The 16,399-nt window shown below is 43.8% G+C and overlaps 1 protein-coding gene across 6 annotated transcripts in view; it reads left to right on the forward strand.

Moving 5' to 3' along the window:
• The window catches only part of LOC129715020 (ETS-related transcription factor Elf-1-like), a 139,563-nt gene that overhangs the window by 21,460 nt on the left and 101,704 nt on the right, over positions 1 to 16,399 (forward strand). For 3 of the 6 annotated variants that reach the window (XM_055664835.1, XM_055664836.1, XM_055664834.1), the window contains exon 2: positions 15,349 to 15,788. In XM_055664835.1, the coding sequence (XP_055520810.1) occupies positions 15,666 to 15,788 (123 nt within the window). In that variant the 5' untranslated portion in view covers positions 15,349 to 15,665. The remainder of the gene's footprint in view (positions 1 to 15,348; positions 15,789 to 16,399) is intronic. The other 3 variants (XM_055664838.1, XM_055664841.1, XM_055664839.1) reach the window with 2 other exon arrangements.

A 16,399-nucleotide genomic window follows, 5' to 3' on the forward strand; every position in this document is an offset into this window, starting at 1 on the left:
GCCCATTCAGAGATTTAAAAACAAATAACAGTAACTTAAAATGAACCCGAAAGTGCACCGGGAGCCAGTGTAGGGAGGCCAGAATTGGCGATATGTGCTCCCTCTTTCGAGTCCCTGTTAAAAGGCGAGCAGCAGCATTCTGAACCAACTGGAGACGAGCCAGTGAAGAACGAGCAACACCAAAATAGAGCGCGTTACAGTAATCCAGCCTAGATGTAATAAAGGCATGGATTACTGTCTCAAAATGCTGCCGCTCGAGAATGGGCTTCACCTTCGCCAGCTTCCTTAGGTGAAAGAAGCTGGACTTAACCACCGCGCATATTTTGCGATCTAATTTAAAGTCACTGTCCATCCTAAAACCCAGGTTCACAACTGTTGGCTTCACGTACCTTGACAATGGACCTAAATCAACAAATGGAGGTTCACGGCAGCCATTGGGATCAAATAAAATCACCTCTGTCTTCTTTTCATTAAATCCAAGAAAGTTTAGGGCCAACCAGGACTTAATGTCATCAAAACAAGACAGAAGCGATTTTACAGAAAAGGCATCTTCCCCCCTCAGCGGCAAATAAAGCTGGGTATCATCTGCATAACAGTGGAAGGAGATGCCATGCTTTCTAAGGATGGAACCCAGAGGAAGTATGTACAGCGAGAAAAGCAGGGGCCCCAGAATCGAACCCTGTGGAACCCCATATGACAGGGGAGCGGAAGAGGATTCAAACCCAGCAAGGCTAACACACATGGTTCTGTCTGCCAGATAGGACCTGAACCATCCCAGGGCACTGTCGCAGATGCCCACTAACTGCTGTAGCCGAGATAATAAGATATTATGGTCCACCGTATCAAAGGCGGCAGACAAGTCCAGCAGGACAAGAACCACACAATCCCCAGAATCATTAGCCAGGAGGATATCGTTAAAAACCCTTAGCAATGCTGACTCCGTGCTGTGCATGGTTTTAAATCCAGACTGGAAGATCTCCCGAATATCATGCTCCTCCAGGAATAGTTTTAGCTGAGCATAAACAACTCTCTCCAGTAATTTAGAAATAAAAGGCAATTTCGAGATGGGTCTAAAATTGGCCAGAACAGATTGATCCAGGCCAGGTTTCTTAAGCAATGGTTGCACTACCGCATGCTTAAAACTCACGGGGACAACCCCAGAACACAAGCTGCTGTTAATAATGGTAAGAACCGACTGCCCTATACTAGAGAAAACCTCCTTAAAAAGATGTGGAGGGACCGCATCACAAGGAGAACCCGATGGCTTAATATGGGAAACCACATCCTTTAAATACGATATAGTCACAGGCTCAAACTTGTTGAATACCACCAGGCAAGGGACCGAAATAGAAGGGTCAGAGGCAGGTGCTGAAATGTTAGCCCTTAAGGAAACAACCTTATCAACAAAAAAGTGCAGGAAGTCATTACACATTTCAGGTGAAGCTTCCAGACAGACAGGCTGCGGGGCATTTAGAACAGAGTCAATGATTTCAAATAGCACACGAGGGTTGTTACACTTTGACACAATAATTTTAGACAGGTACTCTCTCTTGGCCTTTTCACCAATGTGGTCACAATTTTTAGAGCCACCACCTGGAGTACCCAGAGATGCAGACCATCAGGCCTTGGGGATTTATCAGCCTTCAGTCCCAACAGTCTACCCAATACTATTTCTCGCCTAATGCAAATTTATTTTCAGTTTCTCTGTCTCCCCAGATCCTCTGTCCTCTAGTACACCTGGGAGATTGCTGGACTCTTCCTTAGTGAAGACAGAACCAAAGTACCTGGGTGGGGAGGGGTCTTTTAAAACTCCCCCGTCCATTCCCGCACTGACCTTTCTGCCCTGGGCCTCCTCCACTGTTAGAGTGAGGTCAACATAAATTTGAGGAACAGTACCTCATATTTTCAGATTCAGATTCAGATTCAATTTTAATTGTCATTGTCAGTGTACAGTACAGAGACAACGAAATGCATTTAGCATCTCCCTGGAAGAGCGACATAGCAAATGATTTGAATAAATAATAATAAGTGTCCGGGGGGGGGGTGGTGATTGGCAGTCACCGAGGTACGTTGTTGAGTAGAGTGACAGCCGCCGGAAAGAAGCTGTTCCTCGACCTGCTGGTTCGGAAACGGAGAGACCTGTAGCGCCTCCCGGATGGTAGGAGGGTAAACAGTCCATGGTTGGGGTGAGAGCAGTCCTTGGCGATGCTGTGCGCCCTCCGCAGACAGCGCTTGCTTTGGACAGACTCAATGGAGGGGAGCGAGGAACCGGTGATGCGTTGAGGAACCGGTGATGCGTTTGTTTTGTTTTGGGCAGCTTACACCCCAATGGTATGAATATTGATTTATCTTACCTCAAGCAACCCATTGCTTTCCCTCTCTCTCCGTCCCTCCCCCACCCTAGTTTGACTAGTTTCATTGTCCTCCTAATTAATTTTACTGATTGTATGCCTTGTTGTCACCTTCCCCTCAAACAACAATGAACCATTCTACATTTCCTTGTTCATCGTCTGCTTTGATCTGTTGTTTTCACATCTTCCCCTTCCATATCTCTAATTTCCATCTCCCCTGACTCTCAGTCTGAAGAAGGGTCCCAAAACATCACCCATTTTGTCATCAAGAGACGCTGGCAGTCCCGCTGAGTTATTCCGACATTTTGTGTCTAACTTTTGATCCTCCTCTCTCCTTTGCTGCCAGACTTCCTGAACCCAAGGAAGTCCAATTCTCTGTGTAAAACCACAATGCAGATTACATTAGACTTTCTATTCCCATTGCTACTTAAAATGCCAACTCACCATTTGTCCTCTCTCAATTTAATCCACGAATCAGTAAATTTGGTCTATAATCCTAACACAGTGTGAAAAACAAGGAAGAAAAGACGAATTAAGTTTGAGTATATTTATCCTTTTCAATAATTTTTGTGTCTTTGCTGGCTATGGATTCACTGATGAGGGCACCATGAGTTCCAGATGCCTTTTCCTCAAGGCTAGTTGTCCAATGGCCACAAGATGGCCTCCTTATATTTGCCCGGTATCATTCAGGCACCTGGTGAGCAGTTTCTCTTGAAAATTTAACATGGGATTTTGCTGTGTGCTTCTTTCACTCATGGTACATCAAGTTTCAAGCTTTGCAACTCATCCGCAAGAGATGAGAACTTAAAGATCCTCATAGAGACCTGATGTTATTCCCATTGCCTCGGGCAAACTTACTTATGTCCACTGGCTACACAGACTTGTGACATCTCTATGAATGAATGAATGATATTTTATAGTCAAATGTACCTAGGTACAGTGAAAAGCTTTGTTTTGCATACAACCTTGGCAGTATGCATCTGTTACCGCATATCAGGCACTCCAGTGTAAGCTGCTCTAACCACTGGTCTTGTGGTGAGTTTGTACCTTACAAAAGCTTGGTGATCCATCATGGAACGAGGGGTGGGGGTGAGCAGAGGGGGTGGGGGGGTTGTTATCAGTCACTGAAAGTAAGCATGCAGGTACAGCAGGCAGTAATGTGAATGGCATGTTGGCCTTCATAACAAGAGGAGTTGAGTATAGAAGCAAAGAGGTCCGTCTGCAGTTGTACAGGGCCCTAGTGAGACCACACCTGGAGCATTGTGTGAAGTTTTGGTCTCCAAATTTGAGGAAGGACATTCTTGCTATTGAGGGAGTGCAGCGTAGGTTCACAAGGTTAATTCGCGGGAATGTCATATGCTGAGAGAATGGAGCCGTTGGGCTTGTATATTCTGGAGTTTAGAAGGATGAGAGGGTATTTTACAGAAACATATAAGATTATTAAGGGTTTGGATATGTTAGAGGCAGGAAACATGTTCCCGATGTTGGGGGAGTCCAGAACCAGGGGTCACAGTTTAAGAATAAGGGGTAAGCCATTTAGAACAGAGATGAGGAAATACTTTTTCACACAGAGAGTTGTCAGTCTGTGGCATTCTCTGCCTCAAAGGGCAGTGGAGGCTGGTTCTCTCGATGCTTTCAAGAGAGAGTTAGATAGAGCTCTTGAAGATAGCGGAGTCAAGTGATGTGGGGAGAAGGCAGGAATGGGGTACTGATTGTGGTACTGATTGTGGATGATGAGCCATGATCACATTGAATGGCGGTGCTGGCTCGAAGGGCCGAATGGCCTACTCCTGCAACTATTGTCTATTGTCTATTATTAGGGGTGTGAATCTAGATAAGGCCAGGCATTGCTTGGGATATGCTGAGTCTCACAGTGAGTATCATACCACCCCTCACCCTTTCACCATTCAATCCCTTCCATCGTTTGCTTGGCAGCTGTCCTTTATGCTACTTTTCTGTGACAACAATGAAAAACTCTGATTCTCTGATCTGATTCACTTCCCAGTAAACTATATGGGCAGCTCCCAGCTGAAAACACAGGCAAAGGTTTTGTACCTAAATGATTTGGGTTGAAAACCATACAAATGACGTTACTAATTTCCTACTTTTGTTCATTTGCCTGTCACCTGATTGTACACAACATCTATTCAATGCACCAGAGAGTGAACTCTATATAATAGCAACAAAGTCTGAAGAAGGGTCTCGACCTGAAACGCCACCTATCCATGTTCTACAGAGAGGCTGCCTGACCTGCTGAGTTACTCCAGCACTTTGTGGCCTTTCGTTTGAACTCTACCATGGCTTTCTGCAAACTTATAAAACTTGCTCGGTGACTTTCAGCAACAGTTGCGGCAATGTTGACAAGTCCTGTCAGGTTTGCAACCATCACCAGCCACTTTGAACTGGTGCCTGCTGTTCAGAAGCTTGGATGGTCCCTGCAGAAAGTGTCTGTAGGGACAAAGAATAAGGGGTAAGCCATTTAGAACGGAGAGGAGGAAAGACTTTTTCACACAGAGAATTATGAGTGTGGAATTCTCCGCCTCAGAGGGCAGTGGAGGCTGGTCTCTGGATACTTTCGAGAGATAACTACACGGGGCTCTTGAGGATGGTGGAGTCAGGGGATATGGGGAGAAGACAGGAATGGGGTACTGATTGTGGATGATCAGCCATGATCACATTGAATGGCGGTGCTGGCTCGAAGGGCCGAATGGCCTACTCCTGCACCTATTGTCTATTGTCTATTGTCTATTGTCTATAATAAGTTGGAAGCACAACTCTTACATCCATCCTAAGTTGGTTCCAAGGGGCAGAGTGGCGCAGCGGTAAAGTTTCCGCCCCACAGCACCAGAGGCCCGGGTTTGATCCTGACTACGGGTGCTGCCTTACAGAGTTTACACGCTCTACCAGTGACCATGTGGTTCCCTCCCACATTCCAAAGACGTGCAGGTTTGCAGGTTAATCAGGTTCACTAAATTGTCCCTAGGGTGTAGGATGGAACTAGTGTATGGGTGATCATTGGTCGGCGCGGACTCGGTGGGCTGAAGGGCCTGTCCGTAGAAATTAGGACAGTATCTCGCAAAGCGCTGATTTATTATGACCCGATTAATTAATTTTTTTCCACATTTTCTACAAACAGAATCTGCAATGGTAAATCTGTTGAGGTCATTACGGTGAACATTCAGATCTATTTTTAGATGTAAAATTGTGGTACTAATAATAACCTAGAAGCATAATTCATAAGGTAATTACAGTGGTTCAGAAGTTTGCATCTCGTTCCATTTGCAGAAATACGTAAAAGCATTCACAAAGGTGAACTCCCTGAAATTTAAGAAAAAAAGAATTCTGGCTGGTCTTGATGGGTTAAATGGAGAGGGGTGGTTTCCCGGCTGAAGAATCTCAAACCAAGATTCACAGCCTCAAAATTAAAAAATAGACCATTTACGCTAGAACAAAGGAGCTGTGCCCTCACCCAGAAGATGGTGAATCTGTGGAATTCACTTCCACAGAGGACTGTAGAAGCTCAATCTTTGATTGCATTCAAAATTTGATTGCCCTGGGATGGTTCAGGTCCTATCTGGCAGACAGAACCATGCGTGTAAGCCTTGCTGGCTTTGAATCCTCCTCCACTCCCTTGGCATATGGGATTCCACAGGGCTCAATTTTAGAGCCCCTGCTCTTCTCTCTATACCTACTTCCTCTGGGCTCAATTTTAAGAAGGCATGGCATCTCCTTTCTCTTTTACGCAGATGATAGCCAGTTGTATATGCCACTCAGGAAAGAAGACGACTATTCTCTAAAATCACTTCTGTCTTGTCTTGAGGACATTAAGTCCTGGATGGCCTTAAACTTTCTGGGACTTAATGAAGAGAAGACAGAGATGATTTTGTTTGGCCCCAATGGCTGCCATGAACCTCCCTTTGTTGACTTGGGTCCACTGGCATTGTCCGTAAAGCCAACAGTTTTAAACCTGGGTTTTAGGATGGACGGTGATTTTAAACTAGATAAACAAATAGGCGCGGTGGTTAAGTCCAGTTTCTTTCACCTAAGGAAGCTGGCAAAGGTGAAGCCCATTCTCGAGCGGCAGCATTTTGAAACAGTAATCCATGCCTTTATTACATCTAGGCTGGATTACTGTAACGCACTCTACTCTGGAGTCGCACGAGCTTTATTGGCTCGTCTCCAGCTTGTTCAAAATGTTGCCACTCGCCTCTTGACCGGAACTCGAAAGAGGGAGCACATTACGCCAATTTTGGCCTCCCTTCACTGGCTCCTAGTGCACTTTCGAGTTCATTTCAAAATTCTTTTATTTGTTTTTAAATCATTGAATGGGCTCGCCCCGCCTTACCTCTCTGACCTGCTCCACCTATATGCTCCTGCCCGGTGCCTCAGGTCAGCTGATCAGCTGCTCCTTAAGGATCGGGAACAACGAAAAGGATTAGGAAAAAAACTTTTTCACCCAGAGGGTGGGTTAATAAACCGAGGGTGGTTAATTTATGGAATCACTGCCCCAGGGAGCAGTGGAAGCGAAACAAAACGTTACCAAGGTCTAAGCGGAAGCTCAGAAGGGATAGAGCCTTTTCTGTTGCTGCTCCGGCACTCTGGAACACCTTGCCGTTGCACATCAGACAGGCCCCTTCACTGTCCATCTTCAAATCCACCCTAAAAACTCATTTTTATTCTCTGGCTTTCGACACTGGCTGAGACATTGCTCCTGTTTTTTAGTGCTTTTAATGTCTTTTAATTTTTAGTGTGATTTTTATAGTCCTTTGTTTTACGGTTTTTAATGGTTTGTAATAGCTTTTTGTCCATGAGTTCTCATGTACAGCACTTTGTGGCAACTGCAGTTGTTTAAAGTGCTTTATAAATAAAGTTATTATTATTATTATTATTAAAAGAGAGGTTGATAGTTTCTTTCATAGAAACATAGAAACATAGAAAATAGGTGCAGGAGTAGGCCATTCGGCCCTTCGAGCCTGCACCGCCATTCAATATGATCATGGCTGATCATCCAACTCAGTATCCCGTACCTGCTCTCTCCATACCCCCTGATCCCCTTAGCCACAAGGGCCACATCTAACTCCCTCTTAAATATAGCCAATGAACTGGCCTCAACTACCCTCTGTGGCAGAGAGTTCCAGAGATTCACCACTCTCTGTGTGAAAAAAGTTCTTCTCATTGAAAAAAATTCTTACTCTTCTCGAAGAGTAAATGATCCCAAGGAGCTAGAATAATGCTAGTGTACGGTGATTATTGGCCGGTGATCGCTGACACGGTGGAGCGAAGAGCCTGTCTCCGTGTTGTACCTCCAAAAGAAAAAAAAGTAACAAAAAGTAAATAGTGGGATGTTAAATAGGCTAGCAACGTAAGTTAAATAGGCTTATCATCTTTTACACAATGGCAGTTTTTAGGCTTGTCATAGAGTGATAGTGTGAAAACAGACTCTACGGCCCAATTTGCCAACACCGGCCAACATATCCCAATTACACTAGTCCCACCTGCCAGCCTTTGGTCCATATCCCTCCAATCCTGTTCTATCCATGTACCTGTCAAACCGCTTGTTAAACGTTGGGATAGTTCCTGTCGCAATCACCTCCTCTGGCAGCTTATTCCGTACATCCACCATCCTTTGTGTGAAAAAGTTACCCCTCAGATTACCCCTTCACCGTCACCCTAAACTTATGTCCTGTATTGAAGTGACATGGATTGAGTTTATATGTATCATATGTACCATATGTATCATATATGTATCACATATTTATATGTATCATATGTACATTCGTTTTTTTCCTAATTCAAACTGTTTTTACCACTGATTTAAAAAAGAAAGCATGTAAAACAAAGCACATGATATTAATAAAACCAAATTATAAATCTAAAATATTTCTATATTGTTTCTCGTGAGAGTAAAAGCTCAAAGCTGCTGTTTTGTACAGTAGTTATGGCTTCATAATTATATACATCTACATTTTCCAAACATCCTGGTCACTCCTTCTTCTCCCCTCTCCCCAGGCAAAAGGTACAGAAATGTGAAAACGCACACCTCCAGATTCAGGGACAGTTTCTTCCCAGCTGTTATCAGGCAATTGAATTATCCTACCACAAACAGAGAGTGGTCCCAAACTACTATCTACCTCGTTGGTGACCCTGGGACTATCCTTGATCGAACATTACTGGCTTTACCTTGCACTAAACTTTATTCCCTTCTCATGTATCTATACACTGTAAATGGCTCAATCGTAATCATGGATGGGCTTTCCGCTAACTGGATAACATGCAGCAAAAGCCTCTCACTGTATCTCAGTACACGTGACAATAAGTCAAACTAAACTAAAACTAAATTAGCTGGGGCAGAGGTGCTGTGAGGCAAATTCAGTGCAAACAAGACCTCAGCATTACTTCTCAACTCTATAAGAATATAGCATGAAAAACATTTTTGATCATGTTGTCAACAGCAATTGCTTGATGGGCTAATGATGAAAATGCTCAATATTTGGTATAGTGGGAGGAGCTTTGAGGCAAACACCCCACCTAGGTGTCTCTTACAATTCAGTATGGGTTCTAATTGACTCATAAAATTGGCAGGCACTCTGCAAGTATAAGCAGTCTCTTTAAAAAAAAATGACCGGCGATGTCAATGTCAATGTCAAATGGATATTAATGCATTGACCCAGTTTGTGACAATTATCCATTTTGTACTCATGCCCATTCCAGAGGTTCCCAATCAAATGTAGACTGGAAAATATGATTAATAAAAGGAAAGAGAGACGCATGGAAGGTTCTCGATGGCGAAATCAGCTCACACTGATCTATATCATTATTATATAGGACATTAGGTGCTTCTTGTAAATGCAACCTAACATATACAGACTTCATAAATCAAGTGTCATGATTTCAGTTTGAGCCTCCACCACCAAGAGTTGTTATATTTGTTTTATTCTTAAGTGGATCTACAGGTATTAAAAGTAGTTGTGAGTCCACAAGGATTGCCCGACGGAAAGTTACACCCATCCATTTGTAACCCCACCCCAGTAATTTACTTGAGAAATAATTACTGGTACACTGTCTATTATACATAACTGAATTATTAATTTCTGTGAATATTCATTCAGAGCTGAAGCTTAACGAGGATGGAGTTGTCTCTATTAAAATAGCCAATGTGAGAAGCACCCTATCAAGCAACTCTTTTCTTGTTTAGTATTAGTGGTATAAGTTACAGAATCAAACACAGCTGCTACCAACATAAGCTAACAATGGCCTGTTTCCATTATCATCGTTATTTTTTTGCATACCTTTCATTAATTTGTTCTGTACCTCTCTACATCACTAACAATATCTCTCGATTCCCTTTCCACTGACTGTCTGAAGAAAGGTCTCTATCCGAAAAGTTACCTATTGCTTTTCTCCTGAGAAGCTGTCTGAGTTACTCCTACTTTTTGTGTCTATCTTCAGTGTTGTAATTAGTGTATCTTTCGTTCACCATTTACTTGTACATGTCATTATGTTTACAGTGCATAGCTTAGTACATTTTAAACGTTATTGGAGCTGCATCTACAAACCTTTCTTGCAAGTATCTTCCAAATCAAAACAACCTGCAGTGCAAAGAAGTTGTTTAACACGCTGCCTGTCCTGATTGTTTATATCATTCATTTACATCTACCTTTTGGTTAGCAATTCCTCTGTTGACAAAAATAGCTTCTCCTTATGCGGCACAGTGGAAGAGCTGCTGCCTTGCTGCGCCAGAGACCCGGGTTAGATCCTGACTACAGTGGCTGTCTGCATGGAGTTTGTACATTCTCCCAGTGATTACTTGGGTTTTCTGCAGGTGCATGCTTGCCCTTGGGTTCTTGCATGCCCTTGGAAGGTTCCTTCCACCTTCCAAAGGCATGCAAGTTTGTAGGCTCATTGGCTTCTATCAATTGTCCCTAGTGCGTAGGATAGAACGAGTGTGTGGGTGATCGCTGGGCCAAAGGGCCTGTTTTTAAGCTCTAAGCTAAACTAAATATATCTATTTATCAAATCATTGCCTTGTGCTCTGACAGATAGTGATTTTTATTTTTAATGCAGATTTTTGGATATTTGAAATAAAAATAGAAAATGCTGGGAACAGTCAACAGGTCAGGCAGCACGTGTGGTAAAAGAAACATAGTTAATGAAGACCCAAGAAAATGCAGATGCTGGGATCTTTAGCAAAGAAACAAACAGGTGAAGGAATTCAACGGGCCAGGCAGCATCTGTGGAGGGAATGGGCAAATGACAATTTGGGTTGGGATTGGGCATGTTGGCACAATGGTAGAAATGCTGCCTTAGAGTATTTACAGAGCTGAAGACCAAGGTTTGACCCCGACTACAGGTGCTGTCTGTACAGAGTTTATATGTCCTCCTCCGAGATCTGTGATTTCCTCCCATACTCTAAAGATGTACAGGTTTGTAGGTTAATTGGCTTGGTTTGAATGTAAAAATAAATGCCCCTAGTGTGTGTAGGATAGTGTTAATGCGCGGGGATCGCAGGTCGGTGTGGACTCGGTGGGCCGAAGGGCCTGTTTCTGTGCTGTATCTCTAAGCTAAAACTAAACTTACCATGCCGGAGATGCGATTGTTTTCCGGATCATACATACGGTCGCTCTGCGGCCTAACATCGTGGAGCCAGAGGCCTTACTCAGAACTGACTTTGAGCCCCATCACGGGGCGTGGACCTACCATCGGAGCCGATTCCTTGCCTGGGATCGACGCTCCAATCACGGCTTGCGGACTTTAACATCAAGGAGTTCGCAGTCTCGGGTTGAGATCGACAGCGGGAAGCTCCAAAACTGCACAATGTTCGACTAGCCCCGACCTGGGGTAGATCACCTGGTGCGGGGGAGCTAAGATCCCCACTGATGCAGGAGCTTGATCGGCCTGATGAGGGGGCCCACCGCCGGCTACAGGAGTAAGATGGTCCCGTCAACGGAAGGTTAGAGGCCCCCGGGACAGTGAGATTGGGAAAGGGGAGAGAGGTATCAGAGATGGTCCAAATTCATTTGACGGCAGGGGAGGAAATGAGTCGTAAAGTTGATGAGATCAATGTTTGGCATGGGTGTAGAGGCAGCCTGATACAAACGATGAAGTAGTGGACAATGAGTTAGGAAATGGTGTGAGTGTACATTTGGAACAAAGTCTATTCAATGTCAAGGTTCAAGAGAGTTGATTGTCATGTGTCCCTGATAGGACAATGAAAATCTTGCTTTGCTTTGGCACACCAGAACATAGTAGGCACGAATACAGAACAGAGCAGTGTGTCCATATACCATTATATAAATATATACACACATGAATAAATAAACTGATAAAGTGCAAATAAACAGATAATGGGCTATTCATGTTCAGAGTTTTGTCCGAGCCGAGTTTAATAACCTGATGGCTGTGGGGAAGTAGCTATTCCTGAACCTGGTTGTTGCAGTCTTCAGGCTCTTGTACCTTCTACCTGAAGGTAGCAGGGAGATGAGTGTGTGGCCAGGATGGGTGTGTAACCAAAAAAAAAACAATAGCTGGGGCCCATGCAAGTGTCCATGGCTAAACATTTAATGTGAAGAAAATGCGAGGAGTAAACGTGTCAGGTGAGAGAGGTTTCATCAGTTCCTTGTATTCAACTCCTCGCTTACAGCAACGCTTGGCTTTTTCTGCTCTAGGAGAAGCAATCCCAGTTTGACTGTGTATTTCCATCTAATTAAATCCCACAACTCCAATATCATTCAATCTTACTTCCACTGCCACCCACCTGATTCTTGGCATCTTCCTTAATAATCTTAATAGTCTAAAAAGTGATTTATAAATATTTACCACAACTGCCATACGTTGGTACTCAACGCTTCTATTCATAATGCCTAAGATCATATTTATTTCTTATCAAGGGGACAGCATGGTTGTGCAGCGGTAAAGTTGCTGCCTTACAGCGCCAGTGACCCGGGTTCGATCCTGACTAAAGGTGCTGTCTGTACGGAGGTTGTCTATTCTCCTCATGACCACATGGGTTTTCCCAAGGGTGCTCCAGTTTCCTCCCACTTTCCAAAGACATACAGGTTAGTAGGTTTATGTAAGAAAGAACTGCAGATGCTGGTTTAAATTGAAGGTAGACACAAAATGGTGGATTAACTCAGTGGGTGAGGCAGCATCTCTGGAGAGAAGGAATGGGCGACGTTTCGTGTCGAGACCCTTCTTCAGACTGATTTCAGGGGAGGGGGCGGGACAAAGATAGAATGTAGGCGGAGACAGTAAGACTAGTGGGAGAACTTGAAAGGAGAAGGGGTGAGAGAAAGCAAGAGCTATATGAAGTTAGAGAAGTCAATGTTCATACCGCTGGGGTGTAAACTACCCAAGCGAAATATAAGGTGCTGTAAATTACCCAAGCGAAATATGAGGTACAAGTCAGTAGGTTTGTAGTAGATGTCAGCCACTAGTCTGTTTCCTGTGATGGAGACAGTGAGGTCTAGATAGGAGATGTCGGAGATGGCCCAAGTGAATTTGAGTGCAGGATAGAAATTACTGACTTCATCAACTTCACCACTAATTTCCATCCTGCAATCCAATTCACTTGGACCATCTCCGACATCTCTCTACCGGTTTCTAGATTTCACCAGGCTTTTTCCAAAATACCATTACCCTGCTGAACTCACAGGCCCAACGCTAGCTATCTTTTATACTCTTTTATCTGTATATATTTATTTGCCTATGTACTAGTTTAATTCATCCACATTGCACTATTGTTTTAACCAGTATTTTTACTACTTGCACTCTGAATAGATGCCAAACTGCATTTCATTGTACCTGTACTTGTATTTGTGCAATGACAATAAAGTTGAATCAAATCAAATCAAATCAAACCTGCGCCAAGAATGAGGTGTTCCATACCAGAGCATCGGAGATGTCCTCATTCTTTAGGAAATGGGGGTTCCCCTCTTCCATTATAGATGAGGCTCTCACTAGGGTCTCCTCGATATCTCGCAGCTCCGCTCTTACTCCCCCTCTCCCCATTCGTAACAAGGACAAACTCCTCCTTGTCCTCACCTTCCACCCCATCAGCCGTCGCATACAGCATATAATCCTCCAGCATTTTCGCCACCTCCAACGGGACCCCACTACTGGCCCCATCTTCCCGTCTCCACCACTTTCTGCTATCCGCAGAGACCGTTCCCTCCGCAACTCCCTGGTCAACTCGTCCCTTCCCACCCAAACCACCCCCTCCCCGAGTACTTTCCCCTGCAACCGCAGGAGATGCAACACCTGTCACTTCACCTCCCCCCGTGACTCCATCCAAGGACCCAAACAGTCTTTCCAGGTGAGGCAGAGGTTCACTTGCACCTCCTCCAACCTCATCTACTGTATCCACTGTTCCAGGTGTCAACTTCTCTACATTGGCGAGACCAAGCGCAGGCTCAGCGATCGTTTCGCTGAACACCTCCGCTCAGTCCGTCTTAACTTACCTGATCTCCCAGTGGCTCCTCCATTGTCAGAATGAGGCCCAGCGCAAATTGGAGGAACAGCACCTTATATTTCGCTAGTTTAAGAAGGAACTGCAGATGCTGGAAAATCGAAGGTTGACAAAAATGCTGGAGAAACTCAGCGGGTGAGGCAGCATCTATGGAGTGAAGGAAACAGGCAATGTTTCGGGTCTGAAGAAGGGTCTCGACCTGAAACATTGCCTATTTCCTTCGTTCCATAAATGCTGCCTCACCCGCTGAGTTTCTCCAGCATTTTTGTCTACCTCATATTTCGCTTGGGTAGTTTACACCCCAGTGCTATGAACATTGACTTCTGTTTACCTTCAGGTTAGTAGGTTAATTGGCTTCACTTGTGAACTGCTCCTAGTGTGTAGGATAGTGCCTAAGTGTGTGGATCGCTGGTCAGCGTAGGTTAGGAGGGCCGAAGGGCCTGTTTCCGAACTGTACCTCTAAACTAAACTAAACTAATCGGTCTTACCTGCCAGCTTCTAGGATGTGTGTCTGTAAAACACAAGGTCTTTATATCATTGCATCCACTTTAATATCAATAGACAATAGACAATAGACGACAAACAATAGGTGCAGGAGTAGGCCATTCGGCCCTTCGATGTGGTTCAATGTGATCATGGCTGATCAAACCCAATCAATACCCCGTTCCTGCCTTCTCCCCATACCTCCTGCTCCGCTATTTTTAAGAGCCTTATCTAGCTCTCTCTTGGAAGCATCCAGAGAACCGGCCTCCACCGCCCTCTGAGGCAGAGAATTCCACAGACTAACAACTCTCTGTGAGAAAAAGTGTTTCCTCTCTCACACCTGATACAATCATTTGACGTTAACAGGTTGCACAGTCACAGAGTTGTTGAATGGCTTCATATATTGTGACTTGAAATGTTTGTCTGAGTTAACAACAACATCTAAAATCATGGACCTTTTCACAGATTGCAACCCAGAACAACTTCAGCCAAAACTTTCACACCAAAGGAAAGTTATGAAAAGAATTGAAAGTTAAATGAATCAGTGACTTATTTTCCACTCTGAACTAGAAGCCTTGTATTTCTCATGCAAGCCTATGGAGAGCGTTTGTTTGCAGTTTCTGGTTTGCCATGACGTAGTCGATGCTGTTTCCTTCCTGTTTCTCGCAAGGTTGTCGCTGAGATAAGGAAACAGCAGAAACCAGATAAAGGTCATTTTGTAAACACAAAATCCCATGAAAACGTTTTTAGATGTTCGAAAGGATTCCCATGAAAGGGTCTTTCTTATAAATCACTTGTTATCAGTTGTTGGGCAAGACAACCCTCACTAAATGTCACGTTGGGAAAAGCTTACTGTTATTAATATTGTGACAGCTGTATTCATAATACTTTGAACCAACATTTGTGAACCAGCAGTCTATAGGCTCCGGTGATATTTCACCACAGATTTTAAAACAGAGGAAACCATCAGGTATTGTGTGAGTCATTGATATTCTAAACCTTTGTTCCATTCCAAATTTGCTTTAATGACAGAATCCATTTTTTTTCCAGAATAGAACAACTTGGACTGTTCAGGAAACATTTGACTGTGGAAACAGGATCCAGGACAGGAACTCTCTGCTTTCACACCCGAAGTTTCAAATCCCTCTTTGCTGCTTTGGAAGTTCAAGTTTCTTTGGGACTCGTACCAACTCTGTAAGCTTCCATTTAAGCTCTGAACCTACAGCCAGCTATGAACTGAAGTATTTGTAGTTTGATGGCAACCAATATACTTTGATGAGGAGGACCTTTTCCAATCTCAAGTGGATTAACTCATCTATTACTGTAGCACGAGGAATGTACTACCATGGCAACAGCAGTCAAGCAAAATGAACGTGCTTCAGTTTGCAAGTAATGACATGGAAAGTGCCCAGGAGGTAAGATGCTCTCCACACATAGCCCGTAAAGATTGTCCGCAGAATACCTCGAACAGTAAGAAAATATTTTCACTGGTAAATATTTAATGAACTTTCTTTCTGTACATCAGTAACTTGTTGCTGGAAATTTACAGGAAACCCAGACTCCAGGCTGCAGATTAGTGTGTGTGATGCATCTGAATGATATAGGTCAGCTCTTGTCAACCAGTTAGTCTGTATTTGCACAGACCTGGGTTGTGAAATGCCAGTATTATTTCTCGTGGTCCACATCCCTCACTTGAATTGAATCACAATTAATTTTACTGAAGCTATATGACGATTATGCAGCGACACAGTTGTAAATTAACTCACAGTGTGCGGGGCAATGCACAGGAATCGTCAAGAACTTTCAAAGGTGTTTCGGATTTATTTGAGGTTTTCCCAGACTGCAAATGTAACTAACAATTCACACATGGTCAAGTCCATCGTACAGTGGCATTACACTTACATATGCTACACATTAAGTGAAGTGAAATCTTCATTGCACTGAAAATATTTGTTCATTTGAGAATTTCTGGAGTAGCGTAGTCTCACCCCTTCAAGTAGGCACAAAATGTTGGAGAAACTCAGCGGGACAGGCAGCATTTCTGGATAGAAGGAATGGGTGATGTTTTGGGTGGAGACCCTATTCACTCCTTCAGGTATTC

Source organism: Leucoraja erinacea, chromosome 47 (assembly GCF_028641065.1).
Source record: "Leucoraja erinacea ecotype New England chromosome 47, Leri_hhj_1, whole genome shotgun sequence".
NCBI lineage: Eukaryota > Metazoa > Chordata > Chondrichthyes > Rajiformes > Rajidae > Leucoraja > Leucoraja erinaceus.